This window comes from Neopsephotus bourkii, unplaced genomic scaffold (assembly GCF_033783945.1).
Source record: "Neopsephotus bourkii isolate Nb327-2 ecotype Australia unplaced genomic scaffold, CSIRO-AGI_Nbou_v1 NB_1768, whole genome shotgun sequence".
Taxonomy (NCBI): Eukaryota; Metazoa; Chordata; class Aves; order Psittaciformes; family Psittacidae; genus Neopsephotus; species Neopsephotus bourkii.
Window position 1 is genome coordinate 882,649 of NW_026902242.1, and position 17,451 is coordinate 900,099.

Here is a 17,451-nt window from a genome sequence, read left to right on the forward strand (position 1 = left end):
TCCCGCTCTGGGAGTGCAAGCCCAGCACACAGATGAGGAGCTGATGAGCTCTGCTTTGCCCAGCAGCCACAGCCCTGGGGGTCAGGAGATGCTCAGGAAAGAAGCACCAGTGAAGTTCCCCCTCCTAAGGCTGCTGAGCCTCAACCTGTAAAACAATCAAAGGAGGACATTCTCCTTCCCTCCCTCTCAGCACATGGGGTTTTATTCCAAGCATCCAAGCTGTCAGTTAGGACATCCAAAACAGAGTGGACATGTTAAGAAAGAGATGCTGGATGCGGTGTGAGACAGCCCCGTGTCCCCTCCTGATGTCCTGAGCTGCAGCAGTGGGGCACAGCAGTAAGCCGGGGAAAGATGACGTCTGTCACCCCAGTGAATGACAGGGACAAAGGCACAGAGCTCTCTTGTGCTTCTTTTGTCTCTGCCTGCTCAAATCAGGCTGATGTTTTGTTCCTCCTGCCGGGTTTCATGCACCGGAGGAGGAGGGAAGTGACAGGCAGGGTTAGGGCTGCAGTGCAGGTACAGCACCAAAAGAATGGGGTTTGCTGAAGACCCCAGCCTAACCCACCAGGAAACCTTTGTGCTGCCTTGGTAAGGCTGTTTGTGTGGAACTCCTTTAGAGCAGTTTGTGGCTGGTTTAGTGTTTCCTTGCTGTAAAGTCAGCTTTAAGATGGTCCTTGGAGGACTCTGCTTGGCCTGAGAAGGCATCTGAGGTCATGAAAGGGAGCTGAGCTGCTGTGCTGGAGAGGAACGGATTATTTCCCACTCCTGCATTAGGAGCGCCCTGGATTTAGTCATTTCTCTGCTATGCTGCTGCTTTTATCCATCCCTTCTCCATTCCTCCCTCCACACATCATTCATGCAATCCTAACAGAATCCAAGCCTGGTTTGTGTTGGAAGGGACCTTAAAGCTCATCCCCTGTCCAAAGCCCCTCTCCAGGTTTCTTGTATCCCCTTTAGGTATTGAAAGGCTGCAGTAAGGTCTCCATACATCCTTCCATCCTCTATCCATCCTGGAGTCCCTGGAGATACCTCTGAACCACAAAACCTCCTTGTCCCTTGTCCCAGGAGCCTTCATTCTCAATGGGCAAGAGAGGGCAGGGATGGAGGGCTCAGCTCCAAGGGACATGGACACTCACAGAGCATGGGGGTGAGACAGAGCGCAAAAAAGCACACAAGTGAAGTTGTCTCCAAGAGACACAGAGGTGTGAATGGAGCTCTGAGAGGGATAATCCTGGTGTGAAATATTCAGCATCTGTCTCTTCTTATTCCCCTTTGTTCTCCCTCTTTAACCCTTTCACTGGGGGTACCCAAGCTGTATCACCCTGCTCCTGCAGCCCACAGGATAAAAGGAGTCCCATTAAACCCATGAAGCTTTTTCCCCCTCAGAGTAAATATCCAAAAGGCTCCTATGGGACTCACAGGCTGTTCAGCACTTAATGATCCTGCATTACCCAGCCTCATTATCCAGTGAGTGGGCTGGAAGATCCTTGGGAAGAGAGTGGATGAAGGCAGCAAGGAGAGTGGCACAAGAAAAGGATGCTGACTACCAGAGGTGTTCCCACATCCAGGCACTAGTCACAGGATCCTCAGCGATCCCCAAGAACGGGGGCAGCCCTAATTACAGCCCTGCCTGATAGCTTTGTTTGGGCTGGTGTCTCTGCTTTCCATGCAGAAACAAAAGGGAGCAGACTAAACCAAGTGATGCTAATAAGAAGGAAGGGGCAGGGGAGGGGGGAGAGGATCCTCCATGCTCCAGGAGCTGGGATGCTCTCTGCAAACCCATTTCCCCTGCTCTGAGTCAACAGATTTGCCAGCAAAAGCTGCTGCTCCAAGGCTTGGTTCAGCCTGGGTGATAGGGAGGTAATTGGCTGCAGAGTAGAAGCCACTATTAGAGATAATCCATGAGAGGGCCCTGGAAGCATGGGAAGCATCCCTCTGGCGTCTCTGGGATGTGTGCGGGCTCCGGCGCTTTGTGTTCCATCCCCCCCAAAATAACCCAAAAATAGCTTGGAAGCACGGGATGAGCTGGGGGAAGGGAGATGGGATAGGAAGGGGGGTGGGAAGAAGTAATTGCCATGTCTGAAAACAGTTACTATGGCAGCAACAGTCTTCTTGCTGCTGGAGCGAAGTGTTGGGGACCAGCGAGCGGTCCCTTTGTCAGGGACGTGCAGACACACATTGAGATGCTAATGACCGCTTTAACCTTGGCTGCTTGACCTTGGGGAGGTGGAAAGCGGGTGAGAAAGCAGAGGATAAGGTAGGGTCTTATGGAAAAGGCGGGTTTCGTCTGCCTGAATTTGCCACTGGATGGACTTGGCAGACTCCGCTGCGATTAACGCTGTTATTGCTGTGCTTAATATTCAGCGGAGGTCTTAACAGCTTATTTATGGAGAGCTGGCATTAGTGCAGCATAAATCACCACCGCAAGGCTCCTGGGTTATATCTCCATCCCCTTGGGAGCATCTAATATAAGGCCGTTTTTTAGAGCATTCCCACGGTATGATCAGCCTCTCTATCCAACCTTGCCTTTATTCCTAACTCACAGTCAGTGCTGGGGTGAATAAAGGAGGGGTGCACAGGAGGGAAATCCCTCCTTTGGGCTTTGGCTGTTTGGGGTGAAAGAAATTTGGTGTCCTGCTTCGAAAAGGAAGCCTTTGGACTCGAGGCTCAAAGCTGTCTTCAGCAGTGGGGATGAAGGAAGAGGGAAGGAGAGGGTTAGAAGTGATGCGGGGGAGAGGAGGAATTCCTCAGCCTGGCTTGCACTTGCCTTGGGATTATCCTTCACAGCAGCGGTAAGGAAAGCTTTTGCTGGAGCAGTGCAGGCAGGAGAGGTGGGATCTGCTGGTGACGCTGCTCACAGATGTGACCCTGTTCTTCTATTTCTGGCATTCCTTTAATGCTCCAGCGCCTGGAGCGAGGTGATGCCTCAGCGCTTCCTGCACATGCTCTTGGAAGCTCACTCCCTTTGCCTGGTCCAGAGCAAACCCTGAACCGTGTGAAAAGTCCCTGCACCTTTCCCACTGTCACCGCATGGTGATTCCCATCTAAGCTGCGCCTCTGAGCCCATCACAGGGAGCTGCAGGCGTTTGCAGTGATGGGGTGTGTTAGCAGGTACTCATATCGCCATGCAGAGCTGCAGCACGCATCCTCGGGATGAAATAGGAAGATGAGAAATAAACCCACTCCAGTTTGACAATCCTGGCTGCATATTGCGTAGTGAAAGCATTCCAAGTTAAAAAGCAGTATCTGTCTTCTGCAGAGCACTTCTTTCTCTGGGGCTTTCTAGTTAAGCTGTCAGATAGAGTTGGTATTTATTCTAAATATGCTGTTAAAGAGGGATGTGTAGTACTGCAGGAACAACCCTGCTGCTGGCTCAGGGATAAATGCAGCAGCAAAGAGTGGGGCACCCCAGAGCGTGCAGCAGGGGTGGCTCCCCTGTCCCCATGCTGGCCTGGAAGGAGCAGCTGGGTCTCTGAGCTGTGCTGGACCCTGTGAGCTGTGCCTAAACCACTTTGAACCTCCCCGGTTTCCTTAGTCCGGGATTACACATGGAGCAGCAGAAGGTGTCTCACGTGCAGTGAATAACGCCTTGGCTTGGTGCTGTGTTTTAGAGGCAGAAGCTCTTCCCTGTGAGGGTGCTGAGGCACTGGCACAGGGTGCCCAGAGAAGCTGTGGCTGCCCCATCCCTGGCAGTGTTCAAGGCCAGGTTGGACACAGGGGCTTGGAGCACCCTGCTCTAGTGGAAGGTGTCCCTGCCCGTGGCAGGGGTTGGAACTGGGTGAGCTTTAAGGTCCCTTCAACACAGACCAGGCTGGGATTTCCGTGCCCGGTGACGATGGAAACCGCGCTTTAACCGCAGGAGGACAAACTCCCTTTACCTCACGCCGGGGCTGACCCCGGGCGATGCGGGCAGGAGCGGAGCGGGGCGGTGCGGGCAGGGGCGGTGCGGCAGGAGCAGGGCGGGGGAAGGCAGCGGCGGAAGGCGGCGGCGCGGTCCCTCCTCCCGGGCGGTGCCGCCAGTCCCCGGTCGCTGCTGCCGCCGCCGCGTGGAGCTGCGCTGCCCGCTCCCTGCCCGTCCCAGCTCACCCCGAGCCGTGCCCCTGCGGGCCGGCGGCGCGGGGATGGGCGCCGGGCTGTGAGGGCGCGGCGTGAGCCGTGGCCATGGGGAACATCTCGTCCAACATCTCCGCCTTCCAGTCCCTGCACATCGTGATGCTGGGCCTGGACTCGGCGGGGAAGACCACGGTGCTCTACCGGTTGAAGTTCAACGAGTTCGTCAACACCGTGCCCACCATCGGCTTCAACACGGAGAAGATCCGGCTGAGCAACGGGACGGCCAAAGGCATCAGCTGCCACTTTTGGGATGTGGGTGGTCAGGAGAAGCTGCGCCCGCTCTGGAAGTCCTACAGCCGCTGCACCGATGGCATCATCTACGTGGTGGACTCAGTGGACGTGGATCGGCTGGAGGAGGCCAAAACGGAGCTGCACAAGGTGACCAAGTTCGCCGAGAACCAGGGCACCCCGCTGCTGGTCATCGCCAACAAGCAGGACCTGCCCAAGTCCCTGCCGGTGGCCGAGATCGAGAAGCAGCTGGCGCTCCATGAGCTCACCCCTTCCACCACCTACCACATCCAGCCCGCCTGCGCCATCATCGGCGAGGGGCTCACGGAGGGCATGGACAAGCTCTACGAGATGATCCTGAAGCGGAGGAAGTCCCTCAAGCAGAAGAAGAAGCGGTAGAAAGCCCCGCAGACGCGGGGAGGGATTGGGGGAGCAGACAAAGGAACCGAGGGGGCGAGAGAACCAAAGCGATTCTTTTGGGTTTAATAGTTATTATTATTTTTGGTTTTCCTCTTCTTTTGTTTCCCTGCTTATTTTTCTTCCCTCTTTTCCCAATGCACAGACAATAGTGGTGATAACAAAGCCGCTCCTGCCAGCCAAGCCCAGATCCCGGCTGCGGGCGATGGGCCGGGATCTCTCCCCTTTCCCACCGCCCCTTTCCGAGAACCACCGTGCTCCCAAGGGCCGGATCCGGACGGAAACATGCTTTTGGGGCGAGACCCCCTCCATCCTTCGGGACCACCGAGCTTTTGTGTGCCGGGATGGCTGCGTGTGTGTGTGTGTGTGTGTGTGAGAACAGGGCAGGACCCTGTTGAAGTGCATTTGAGAGGAGCCCAGCGTGCTTCTAGATCTTTAACGTGTACATTTGGGGCTGGGGGGGCGGGGGGGGGGGTAAAGCAGCGCCAGGGCTCGGCAAGGTCAGCGGTGAGGGGGCTTCAAGCTGCGCCCCGATGCTGCTGCATCCCGCTGCATCCCTCCATTTGTCGGTGGGAAGGGGTGTTGGAAGCCGAAGGGGGGGCTGGACCAGCACAAAATGTCGGCGGGGGGGGATGGTGGGTGAGGAGACACACACCCACCCCACAGGCTGGTGTTTTAGGGTGCAGAGCAAGGACAGGCAGCCTTCAGCCCTGTAAGGCTGCAGTGCCAGGGGTGCTTGGCTGACCGGTGCTGAGCTTTAAGCTGTTTGCTTGGAAAAAGCAGATAAGAAAGGCAAGGATTTGGGATGATGCTGCTGGAAGCATCGTGAGGGTCTCCCAGGAGTGCCCCATCTCAGACTCAGTGTCACCTTCTGAAGCAAAGCCCCGAGCGGGTCCTTATCGCGCTCAGCTCTACAGTGCTCATTTGCTTCCAGCTGGGGTGATCAAAAGTAGGGGTTAGGGAATAAAGCCAAGCCAAAAGCAAGCTTTGTGGTACTGGGCTCGCTGTGAGAGAGGTCAGGGCACAGCTTGCTAAGGGCAGGTTTGAGGGGGGGGTCATGGCAGGGTGGGATGGACAGCTCGGATGGCCAGAGCTAGCAAAATCTCTGCTGGAAAGGGACTCGGCAGTGCCGGGAATATGGCAGAGTGCAAGGAGACATGGGAATGGGAGTGGGTAACATGGGAGGGGGGGTTAGTTTTATATATATATAAAGATTTAAACCTGATTCACAGCAGAAAGCCCCTGCCGCCTCTGCCTGCTGGGTGTCTGGGGCAGGGATAGGCCTTCCTCTGTCATAGAATGGTTTGGGTTGGAAAGGACCTTAAGATCATTCAGTTCCAACCCCCCTGCCATGAGCAGGGACGCCTCACACTAGACTGTGTCACCCAAGGCTCTGTCCAGCCTGGCCTTGGAAAAGGCCTTCTGCAGGTGAACATTTTGGTACCTGTATAGGACTGGGGCCCAAAAGCCATTTGCTGTGTGTGTTTTTGGCCTGGGACCCAGCCCTCCCTGGCTTTCCACACTGCCCCCAGCGCAGAAGCAGGCAGCCCTCAGGGTCCTGATATCCCGAGTTTAGAGCCATGCAGCACGGCAGGGTTCTTCCCTGGTGATTTTACACCAGCTTCCCTAATTGAAAACCCCTTTCCCAGAGCAGCCAAGGGGAAAGCACCGAGCAGACAAAAGGAAAATGCCCTTCAGGTTTCAGGGAGTTGATTCTCTCCTTTGCAGCAATGAGTGCGGCACCTTCCCAATAGCGGCTTTTGGGGTGGTTGGGGTACACGAGTCCCAGCTTGTGAGCTGAGTGGGCTGGTCCCATCAGTTTAGGTGGCTCTGTGCCCACTGCCTTGGCTTTGCTTTGCTTTGTCTTCACCTCCAATGCTGGCACTTGTCGAGAGAGGAAAAAGGAACTTCACACATTTCTTGTTGATGCCACAGAAGCCACATGCATTGATCTTTTGTTTTGGAGAGGCAAAATGTAAAGCTGTGCTTTCCCCGTGAGCAATCGATCAGGTTTATAAGGGCCACACGGGCAGGGCTTTGCTTCCTTGTAGGGCTTGGATTAGCAGATGCTGGCCTGGGAAGCCTGGTGGCATGTATTATCTCTGGAGCTCGGTGTTGGTTAGAGCATCCCCTTGGGAGACATGGCAGAGCACAGCGAGCTGGAGGATTCAGCTGAGCCAAGGAACGGTGCCGTGCCCACCGACTCTGCTTTCTGCAATAATTAAACAGACTTTTCCCAATGGCTTCTGTGGTATTCCCGTGACGTTTCCCAGCCCTGTGCCCGGTCGTTCCCCCTGTATGAAGATGCGCGTCGCCAGCGGTGGGCTGGAAGATGTGCCTCAGCAGAGCAGTGGTGAAGGGAAAGCGCTTGGGTTGTGGCTGTGGTAATGAGCTGGGTTCTTTGCAAGGTTGTGGGTCTTGACATAGGTTTGAATGACCTTCACTGGGTTTAACTGAGCAGCTCTCACGAGGTACCGCGCTCATGTCCCCAGGTACCTCTGCAGTGTTCCCATCAGTGTTGGGTGTCCTGTGTCCTACCCCTGCCATTGTCCATCAGTCTCTGTTCCTCCTGGTCTTTCCTTCTTTTGTTTTTTAAAAGATGCAGACATAATGCTGTGAACTGAAATAAATTATTTATACAATGAAAGGGCCTGATAAAAACAACAAAGAGAAAATAAATGTGTTCTCCTTATTTCTCAATGGCAATGCTGCAGTTTGCAGTTGGTTCTCGTTGGGTGTGGTAAAGAAGGTTGCTCCTGCCTCCCCAGGGAGAGGAGCCATGGGCAGAGGGATGGAGAAGTGACCTGCTCAGGATCACTGGGCATGGGGCTGCCTTCTAGGACATGGATAATATTGCAGTTAATTCAATTTGAGCTCTTTGCGGGTCACTTCATGAAAGGGGAGAGCACTCTTTGGGGTGGGTGTTTTCTTCCCTCCCCTCCTATGGTAAATGGATGTGGAGGAGGTGATCACCCAGCACTTAGAGGTGAGGAAGTGCTGGTGTTTGATCCGTGCATGGCCTCAGTGGCAGAGAGCCAGGTCTGCAGGGGTTAAAGCACCAGGCTTTAAGAACAGTTGAGAACAGGATGCTGCAGCGCTGGAGGCTGCCTCTGCTCCTGGGTGGCTGCTGACACAGGAAACACAGGGTGACATCTCAGAGAGGACAGCCTGCGTTGGTTAAATGACTTCTCCTTTGCTGAAGTGATGACAAGGCAGCAGAGAGGAAGTGACGAGCCCCATGTGTGAAAGTGGGATCTGGCAGGGCTTGTGAGCGCTTGTCCTGCTTGAGCTTCTCTCTGCCCCCCAGGTTTCCAGTGTGCAAGTGAGGATGGGCTGCCTGCTTAGCAGCATCTGGGTTCTAAAGTGCTGCAGGACCTAGAAATGAACCTAAAGACTTACACAGTGATGCAGTTACTGAACTCCTATCTATACAAGCTCAAAAACCCTTGGGAGCTCAGTTGGATCTGTGGCATTCAAGGACTGAGTTGCTGACTGCTTAGCTGGCTTGTGACCATGCAGGGAGCCTCTGAGAGGTGCAGTCTCCATGGGCTTGCACAGAGCATCACCAAGGGGTTCCTGTCCCTCTGCCACACAGGTGGCATGGTGCTCCAGAGGATGCTTCTGACCATCGCTTCCCTTTGTGCCTCCAGCTTCATTGTCCAGGCAGCACGCAGAACATCATGTGCTTCTCCTGCCCTGTGTTCCATGTATCTGGAAGCCCAGGAGCCGATGCTGCAGTGCCTGCACCCTCCATAGCACAGAGGGACTTGTCCTCACTGATTCAACCTGGCAGGAGCCACTTCAGGAAGGTATTCCTGCACACCATTGTCCTGTCCCTGTACCCCAGCGAGCACAAACTTGGGTCCCTTGGGCACACAGGGTGACCTGCTGCATTCCACATGGAACTGGGGTGGGCTGTCCTCCTAGTTTGGGGGGTAATGGGGGAAACCATCCCTGCCCCTGGATGGAGGAGGAGAAGAAACAGCCATTAGGGCTTGGGCTGCAGATTCTGGGAGGCTGTAACTCTGTGTGCAACTGTGCAACTGAAACCACTGTGAGCAGGGTTTATTTCACTGCCAAAGCCACTTTGGAGGGGGGGTTGTGTCTTCTTGCAAGCAAAGCTCCTTGTGCCTCGAGCTGTAAGGACATAGATCCTCCTGTGAGCCACAGAGCTCCTCCTGGCCAGAGAGTGCTGTTGTCAGCAGGGGTTTTTGCGTGTTTAAGCCCGTTGTCATGAGAACATTGCACAAGGAGCAGCACATTGGCCATGATTGATGCTGCTGATCCATCTCCCCAAGCAGTCAGGGCAGTGAAGCAGCCAGTGGTGCTGAAGCTGTGGGCTCCTGATGCTTGGGGACCCCTGTGGCACGTGGAGTGCCTGAGGATGCTGCCCCGGAGCTATGAGCTGCATCAGATCTCTGCAAGCATGGGCTGGGAGCATCAAGAAGGACCCACAACCTTTCACATGGCAGAACTTGTGGGCACAGTTTGGGTAGGGGGGGATGACCATGTCTTTAAAATGGGCTATAAACCATTACAAAGAGAACAAAGCCACCCCCCCACCCCCCCCCAATTCCAATTTGGAAATTTGGAGCCTGTTTGCTTTGTTTCATTCAGTCAGCTCCATCCTAGAGCTTCTTCAACATGAATTACCCCAGATCACATATACCTTGGGTCTGAGCAGCAAAAGGCCACTGCTGGGAGTCAGGGCTACAGGACACCAGGCACAGAGAAGGTAGTGCTTGCCTATAGCGCACAATTGATCCACTTCAGCACAAGCACATTCTTATTGAGGATGATTACAATGACATGGGAATATGGAGAGCCCAGCCTGGGAATATTTGCTCTATAAACCATTCGGTTTGTTTCAGCTTAACCTGTGTTTGCTTCCCTCAGATCTTTGAGTGAGATTTAAAGGAGGAATGCTTACAAAAAACCCCCACAACAATTGCATTAAAGTACTGGTGGAAGGTGAGTTATGAAGCCTGTAAATCTCCCAAGTGTTCATGCTGGAGCTGCACCCAGCTGGTGGGTGACCAGACATAATCCCATGGTCCTTAAGATACCCTCATCCTCCCTCCATGACAGCCTTGACTAACGACATCTGATGGCTTGCAAAGATGCTGCAGCATGAGGGGCAGGCACTGGGGAATGGAATGTACAGATCGTTGCACCCAGCTCTTCATCAGCTCACACATCATCGTCATCACCATCATTATCATCATCTTCATTGTCCTTTATCACTCCAGCCCAATGGTACCCACATTCTGCCTCTGGAGTGGGCTACTGTCAGCTCAGACAGTTTCTTGTGATACCTCAGTGCTGGGGCTGTAGCATTCCCAGAAGTTGGTGTCTGGAGAGACAAACTACACCCAAAGCTCCTGATCCCACCTAGCATTGCTTTCAAACCTGTACTTTGCTGCTGGAAAGAGAGCAGGTCACAAAGCTGGGTCTCAGTTCCATCGGCTCCCGCCTAAACCTCATCACACCACTTCAGATGCCCTCAGGCTGTAAAAGAAGGTTGTCAGCATTAGTCTTACTTTGAAGGCTAACAAAAACCCAACTGGTGGTTTTATGATACTCAGATCCCCACAGTAAAGATGCCAAACCTGCAGGATTGTCCTTACATGATGGGGAAAGTGGTTGAATGGTGCTTGGCTGGGGGGAGATGGCTGCAGGTCCTGCATCAGAGCTCAGTGCCTCGGTTCAGCATCCACAGCTTGATGCTGTCTTGATCTCAGGAGCTGAGGCTCTGAAACCCTCCAGCCACATCCAAGTTATAGCTGCAAGAAGGATGTTCATAACCCATTTTAGTCCCCTGCTCCCATACCTCTTGGCAGCCCAAAGGGGTGGTCGTGAAGTCCTGCAGGGAAAGGAGGTGGCACAGAGGCTCCTCTCACTGACCCAGCACTGCGCCAGGACTGGAGGCAGCTCAGGACCCTGCAGAGGTGAAAGACCATTGTGGTGATTGGGAATAGGAACACAGGGCAATTGTTGTGCTGGTTAATGTTTAAATAGCTCTTGGAAAGCCCCCTCCCTTGCTGCTTACACTAACAAGGGGGCCCTTTCAACTCTTTGGCAATTTCCCCGTCCTTTGGTTTCTGCTGCCTGTTTAAAACGTCCACAGCCCGGAGGGGAAATGGCAATGCTGCAGCTTTGCAATGGTTTCTTGCCCACCACATCCTCCCAGGGTGGACCACGCTCTTCCCAGCCCAGCCTTAGAAACCACCTGATTGCTCAGAAGGGAAAAAAGATCCCCCTCAAAAAGCCAACCCACCACCTATGCTTCCATCAGCCCTGGAGCATCTCCAATTGGGAATGGGATAGGGATGATTTAGGATAATCCCCCGCCAGTTTTGCCTTCAGCTTGTGGCGCTGAAACTGAGCCTGTCCCAGCTGCTGCCCATCTTCCTCTTTCCATCATAAGGGCGTGATGTAAAGAGTCCCACAGTGATTTATCCCTCATCAGCTGCAGGGTAAATAACCCATCTGGGACCCTAACCTGTGCCACCCCCCTGTACAATTGAATGAGAGCAAAGCAGGAGGTGGTGGGGCTCAAACTCATTGTGAAACCTCAGCATCAGCACTTCTGTTCAGCCTGGCTGCTCCGTGTCCCTGGTAACTGCTGGGGGGGAATGGGCACCGAAGCGTGATTGCAGGTGGGTAAGTCCTGGTGTGACAATGTGTTTGAAGAGACCAGTGGAGCATGAGGAGGCCATAATCCCATCGGGAGGTCATGGAAAAGGGCTGGATTGGGAAAAAGAGCCCTGCTGGGTTTTTATCCTGTGGCTGGAGGGTTTACAACCTCTGAGGATGCTCTGGGCTGAGAGAGCCTCTAATGGCTCACTTGAAGCTAAAAACTGCCTTAGCTCTGGATGAGGGAAAGACTGGGAGGAGAGGGATTGGGGTCCATGAGCAGCATCCTCATTCCCCACCTCCTTGCCGCACTGCAGGGCTGGAGCCTGGGTACCTCTTGAGGCAACAACTGCACAGAGAGAAGCCGGCTGCTGCTCCCCACCCCTGTTTATGGGTTGTTAGCACCAAGGCTTGATGTTTATCATGCGGTCACCCATGGGACACATGGGTGCCCAACACTCCTTTATTTTTAGCTAGATAACAGAGACAGTGACGCAGGAAGATGGGAGGGAGAAGGGGGGAGCTGTGCCTGCTGAGACCATGGCAGTGTGCAAGTTCCTCATTCATAATTACTTGCAAATAATTTCTTGTTATGCTTATATATATATATATATACACACACATATGTTTATATCCAATTTGTGTCCTCCTTTTTATACATATCTACATTATACATACATTATATATATACATTTATATATATATAATAGCACAAAGGGACAGTATAGTGCAAATACTTCATTAGCTCTTGTGTCAGCAGGACATTCTCGCCACGGTTTCAGCCCCAGCGGGCAGCCATGTGTCCCAGTAGGCATCCCAAGCGTATGTTAGGGAAGGGAAAGGCTGATTTCCAGCACGAACTGGAGCTGGAGAAGCCTTGTCTTCATCAGCTGAAGGACCTGCACTGCAGCTTATGAGAGTTGCTTCCCTGCATCACCTTCCAGCACGACCCTGATGGCCCTGGGATGAGGTGGAAGCCTCATTCCGCCACTGAACTAACTTGTTCGCTGCCAGCTTGCGGGACTGAAGTGTGATGTGTGGCTCACCAACTCCAGTCGCTTCTAGAAACCTCCTTTCCTATTAGCTGAGCCATGGCTCTGCCTGCCCCTCTTAAAGAGGGTATTTCTTCTTGACCTAGGGGAGCTACAGTGGAGATGCCCACAGAGGCAGCATGGGGATGCTCATCCAGACACCATCACTGGGCAGACTCAACCCTTTGAGGTCGTGTCTTGGTGATCAATAAAGCAGGGTGAGGGAGGCCCCATGCAAAACACTGGCATCTGTAATGGAACTGCTTGGAAACCATCCAGTGCTCCTCCTTCCTTGCCATCCAAACCTGAGAATTCATCAAAAATGACCCATTTCATGGAAATGCTGATGGCAAAATGCCACTCCAGTGCTGAAAAAGAAGCAAACTGCAGTGACCTTGAGCATTCGGATAATGCTGAAACAGCAGTTCTGGGCTGGATCATGTTTGCTCTGAGATAGCTCTTTACTGGAAACTTTTAAAGGCACATTCATTTCTTAAATGGACAGAATGAAATCTACCTTGAAAGCTGTGCAGGGCATCTCTGACCTCTTCCCCTGGAGTGATACTCCCCAACAGCATCCCATTCTTATTCACAATGGATTCTCTGGCCTATCTGAGAGGTCCTTCCATCTTCTCCATGCTGTGGCTTTCTTCTTGCTGAGTATCCAGGAGTCTCTGGTATCGGGAGGCCAGAGACCTCAGGAAGCTCTTGGGAGCAGAAATGGCAGCAGAAGGAATTCTATCCCTTTTCCCCCTGCTTCTAACCTGCTGCCCTGTTGGGAGTTTCTTTTGTCATGAACTATGCAGAGAATTGTTGTGTTTCTAATGATCTGAACCCCTTCAGTCAAGACAAGACTCGGCCTGCAAAGAATGTGAATAATTTATGTGTAGATAATAACAAGAGGGAGGGCACGAGGAAAAAGCAGTTTGTCTTTCATTCCCCTCAGCACTGCTCCTCAGGCTCTGCTCTGGCCAGAAGAGCTATCCCTGATTATCCCAGGTGGACTCATTTGCTTTGGGTCCTTCCTTCACCTCTGCAAGCTTTAATGCAACCCACTGTGGATGCAGTTGCTACTTTTCTCCCAAAAATTCTCCATAGATCTGTATTCTTTTCATCTTTGCATGGCCTGGATGAGCTTTTCTCTGCAGGCTGGTCCCCAGAAGCAGAAATCCAGCTTCCAGCTCCAGCCGTGCAAATGCAGTGACTTACTCTCAAGAAACCTTGTTGTGCTGGCATAAGCCAGGAGCCCTGACACATCAGTTTGATTAGAGAGCCCTAGCAAGAGCAAATACACTTGTGAAAAAGTATCATGGCAGAAGAACAGCTTCTACCAATAGATTAAACACAGAGGAGATGTCAGGAGACTTCTGACTGCAGGAGCTTACGCTGTGTGGTGCGGCTTTGAGAGGAAGGTTCAGTTCCAAGTAACATTTTGCAGTGCTTCAATAGGGCAAAGGCATAAAAAGAACTGAAGATCCAGAGTTCAGTTACTTTTGGCAGCAGGGGGACATGCTGGGAAGGAAGGAGAAGGTGTTTGGAAGTGGGAAACAGGGTCCGGTGCATATGAGCTCCCAGGATATTGCTAAGGGCAGATCATGTAAAGCCTAATCATGCTGGTGAAACATAGCTAAAGGCAGAGGGACCAGCATTGGTGAGAGCTGAAAAGGTAAATCCACTTAAAAAGATGCCCTCTTTGGTGAGAGGAATATCTGGAGCTTCAAATTGGAGTCAGGAAATAATGCAGAGAAGTTCCTAAACAGCTCCAGCTTCTTGCTCTTCTCTGCTGTTGATGGGGTCACTCAGAAAACCAACCCAATCCATGTTGGGGGTTTGCTCTCCTCCTCATCTTCAACACTTCCTGCTGTTAGAGCTGGGGGTAGGATGATTTTGTGTCCCTGCTTGAAACCTCCCCTTTATCCACACCCCACATTAATGGCAGTAAGGTCTAAAGGTTATGTCTTGACTGAGTGAAATAAGACAGAAAGGAGGCTTTACAAAGCTAAGTTGATCAAGTTTCATGGTGCAGTTACGATTTAAAACTAGTGGAGTGTTCAAGGCCAGGTTGGATACAACCTGCTCTAATGGAAGTTCACAAGGGTTGGGACTGGGTGAGCTTTAAGGTCCCTGCCAACCCAAACCAGTGTGCATCTGTGATTTCCAGGTTCACCTGATTGCCCAAGGTCTCGCCTCAGGGTGCTCTCACCTCCTTGAGTCCTACCAAGGCAGGGAAGATCATCTGCAGCACCTCAAGTGGGATGTCCCAAGCTCTGTCTCTCAAGGCTATAGGGACTCTTTCCTGCTCTTTCAGCTCAGTCGTCAGGAGAAATGGGCAGCAGGAGAGGGAATGAAACCCCAGGATCCCTGTAGAGTCCTGGCTGGGCTGGATGCAGCAAGATCTGAAAGCCAAAAGTGAAAGCTTCAGTTTTGGAGTGCTCAGGTGAGGCCTAACATCTTGGAGGAAAAGCAGCAAGTCTTGACTGTGGAAGAGGTAAAAAGAAATGGGCTTTTACAAACCAGAACTGTTGGAATCTCAAATCAACGGGGGCTCCAGGCAGCCAAATCAATCGCAGGCCTTGCTGGTCATCAGACACCATCTTAGCACAGGGTGGGAGGAGGAGGAGAAGAAATAGGAACTTAGATATGTATGGGTAAGCCCAAGAAAATCCATGGTTACAGCAGCAAGAAACACATCAACCAAAACATACAAAAGACACTTGGCAACCATTCCCAAGAGACGGGACAGGAGGAAGATACAGAGGGTGCATCAGGGCTTGGTCAAGCTTCTTGGTCCAGTCACCATGGGACTTTATTCCAATAGAGCTTGCTTGGCTTTGCTCAAATGCCCCTTGTAGGTGTGTTCACAGCCCTTCAGCTGGTTTCCCTGCTGCTGGAAGCTAACTGTGGCAGAGGAGTAGAAAACACACTGCTTCCCATCACTGAGAAGCCTCTTGCCCCTTCATCACCCGCCATCACACCCCTTCCCACCTCCCTCACCAGCACCAGGACAGCCAGGGGGAGCTGAGAGGTGTTTTATCCCCATCATAAGGTTTAGTGCATCAGCATCCAAAAATAGAGGCATGTTTGAATCAGTCTGATGATTCTCATATACCTCCCCCCCCCCCCCAAGAAAAATAGCTGCATTAAAAGAAAACAGAGACAGAAATATATCAAACTGGGTAACCTGAGAGCTTTAGAGTGGGTCCTTCTCAGGAGCTTTTGTATCACCAGGCCTAGTGCTGCTCAGCGTGGAGTGGACCATAGCATCATAGAATCCCAGCCTGGTTTGGGTTGGAAGGGACCTTAAAGCTCCTCCAGTTCCAACCCTTTGCCACAGGCAGGGACACCTTCCACTACAGCAGGTTGCTCCAGCTCATCCACACAGTGGCCACTCCTAGTAATTCCATTGGGAGCTTTGTGGTATTTAATGGTTTATCAAAAGCTCCATGACCTGGGGGAGGACTTTTCAAATTGAGGAGCCTCGAAGTCAGAAGAGGGGAACTTGCAACCTCTTGGCTAAGGCAGCAGATGGAAAACAGCCAGTGCTGAGCATTAAACAGGAACAACCCCAAAAATTAACTCATGACTTTTATGCCAGTTTCAGGATTTTGCAACAGCCTGACTCACGGCTTTTACTGTTAGGAGCATTTAAAGGAGCCCCTTTTACCCTCACATTTAACTCTTTCTGGGAGACTTTAACTTGCTTCTCTCTGCATGCTGGAAGTGGTTCTGTCCCTTTTAAGTCATTTCAACAGAGTAAGGCAAGGGAAGAACACAAGAGGATGGCTGCAGTGAGTAAACCCCATGAGGCTGGGGTTTTCTATCTACCTAGGAGTCAAACAACAAGCCACAAGGACCAGATGAACTCAGCTTTCCCAAAGGTTTGATCTTGTTTCTGTGCTGAAGCACTCCACTTGTGAATGCAAAGAGATGCACTACAAGGCTGTGTGTGTAATAAATAACTATAATCACTGATTTGAGGATGGAACAGAGAGCTTTGAAAGTCCAAAAGGGCCAAGTTAAGACTGCAGCATCAGACAACAACATCACTGCTCTCATCCTTTCAAAGGGAAGAGAGGAGCCTAAGCCCTTAAACAACACCAAATGCAGGAGACTGGTTGGGAACTCATGTTAGAAGAGGATCTTGTAAGGCTCATCACACCAACCTACAAACTCAGACTGCTTGTTCTTGGCATTAGAGACATCAGACACAGATTTGGCCCTAAAGCTTTGTCTAGGGTGAAAGTGTGTGATGACAAAGCTAAGATGCAACACAACAAAAGCCTTGGGTCCCTGTGACCCTCATCAATTCATCTCCCTGGTTACAATTGCAGTGTGGGTGCTCTGCCACCCCATTTGCTTCTGCCTACAGACCTTAACCAACCCCACAGTGACCACCCAGCAAAGTGATTCCCAGAGACAAAACAAAGAGATGAGCTTCCTTCCTTTCTCACCCTCAGCCTGGGCTGCGATTGCTGGAGGGAGGGGGAAGCAGGGACAGCGTAAAGGCAGTGGGGATAGCTGGATAGCTGCTTCAGTTCTAGCCCAGCTTCAGTCTGAACCCCTGGTGATCTATCCCTGGGGATTGCTCTCAGCTCACAGAGCTGGAAAGCAAGACACCAGGGAGGAATAATCCCCACTGGCTCACAGGATGCTGCGAGGGCTGGAGCAGCTCTGCTCTGGAGCCAGGCTGAGAGAGTTGGGCTGATTCAGTCTGGAGAAGAGAAGGCTCCTGAAGGGGAGACCTCAGAGCAGCTCCAGTGCTAAGGGGCCACAGGAAACCTGGAGAGGGGCTTTGGACAAGGGCCTGTAGGGACAGGACAAGGGGAATGGCTTTAACCTGCCAGAACAGGGGAGACTGAGATGAGCTCTTAGGCAGAAGCTCTTCCCTGTGAGGGTGCTGAGGCGCTGGCACAGGGTGCCCAGAGAAGCTGTGGCTGCCCCATCCCTGGCAGTGTTCAAGGCCAGGTTGGACACAGGGGCTTGGAGCACCCTGCTCTAGTGGAAGGTGTCCCTGCCTGTGGCAGGG

General features: G+C 52.3%; 1 protein-coding gene and 1 long non-coding RNA gene across 2 annotated transcripts; one reads left to right on the plus strand and one right to left on the minus strand.

Moving 5' to 3' along the window:
- Positions 1 to 3,968: 3,968 nt before the first annotated feature.
- On the plus strand, positions 3,969 to 5,742 carry ARL4C (ADP ribosylation factor like GTPase 4C). Its single transcript, XM_061379203.1, has one exon. It carries the CDS (start codon positions 4,162 to 4,164, stop codon positions 4,738 to 4,740), a length of 579 nt encoding a protein of 192 aa, XP_061235187.1. The 5' UTR covers positions 3,969 to 4,161; the 3' UTR covers positions 4,741 to 5,742.
- A 3,781-nt stretch (positions 5,743 to 9,523) lies between these two features.
- On the minus strand, positions 9,524 to 12,956 carry LOC133226005 (uncharacterized). The gene is made up of 2 exons (XR_009729347.1): positions 10,386 to 12,956; positions 9,524 to 10,266 (listed from the first exon to the last, which is right to left on the minus strand). It is a non-coding gene; the product is annotated as an uncharacterized LOC133226005 (long non-coding RNA).
- Between the last annotated feature and the right edge of the window lie 4,495 nt (positions 12,957 to 17,451).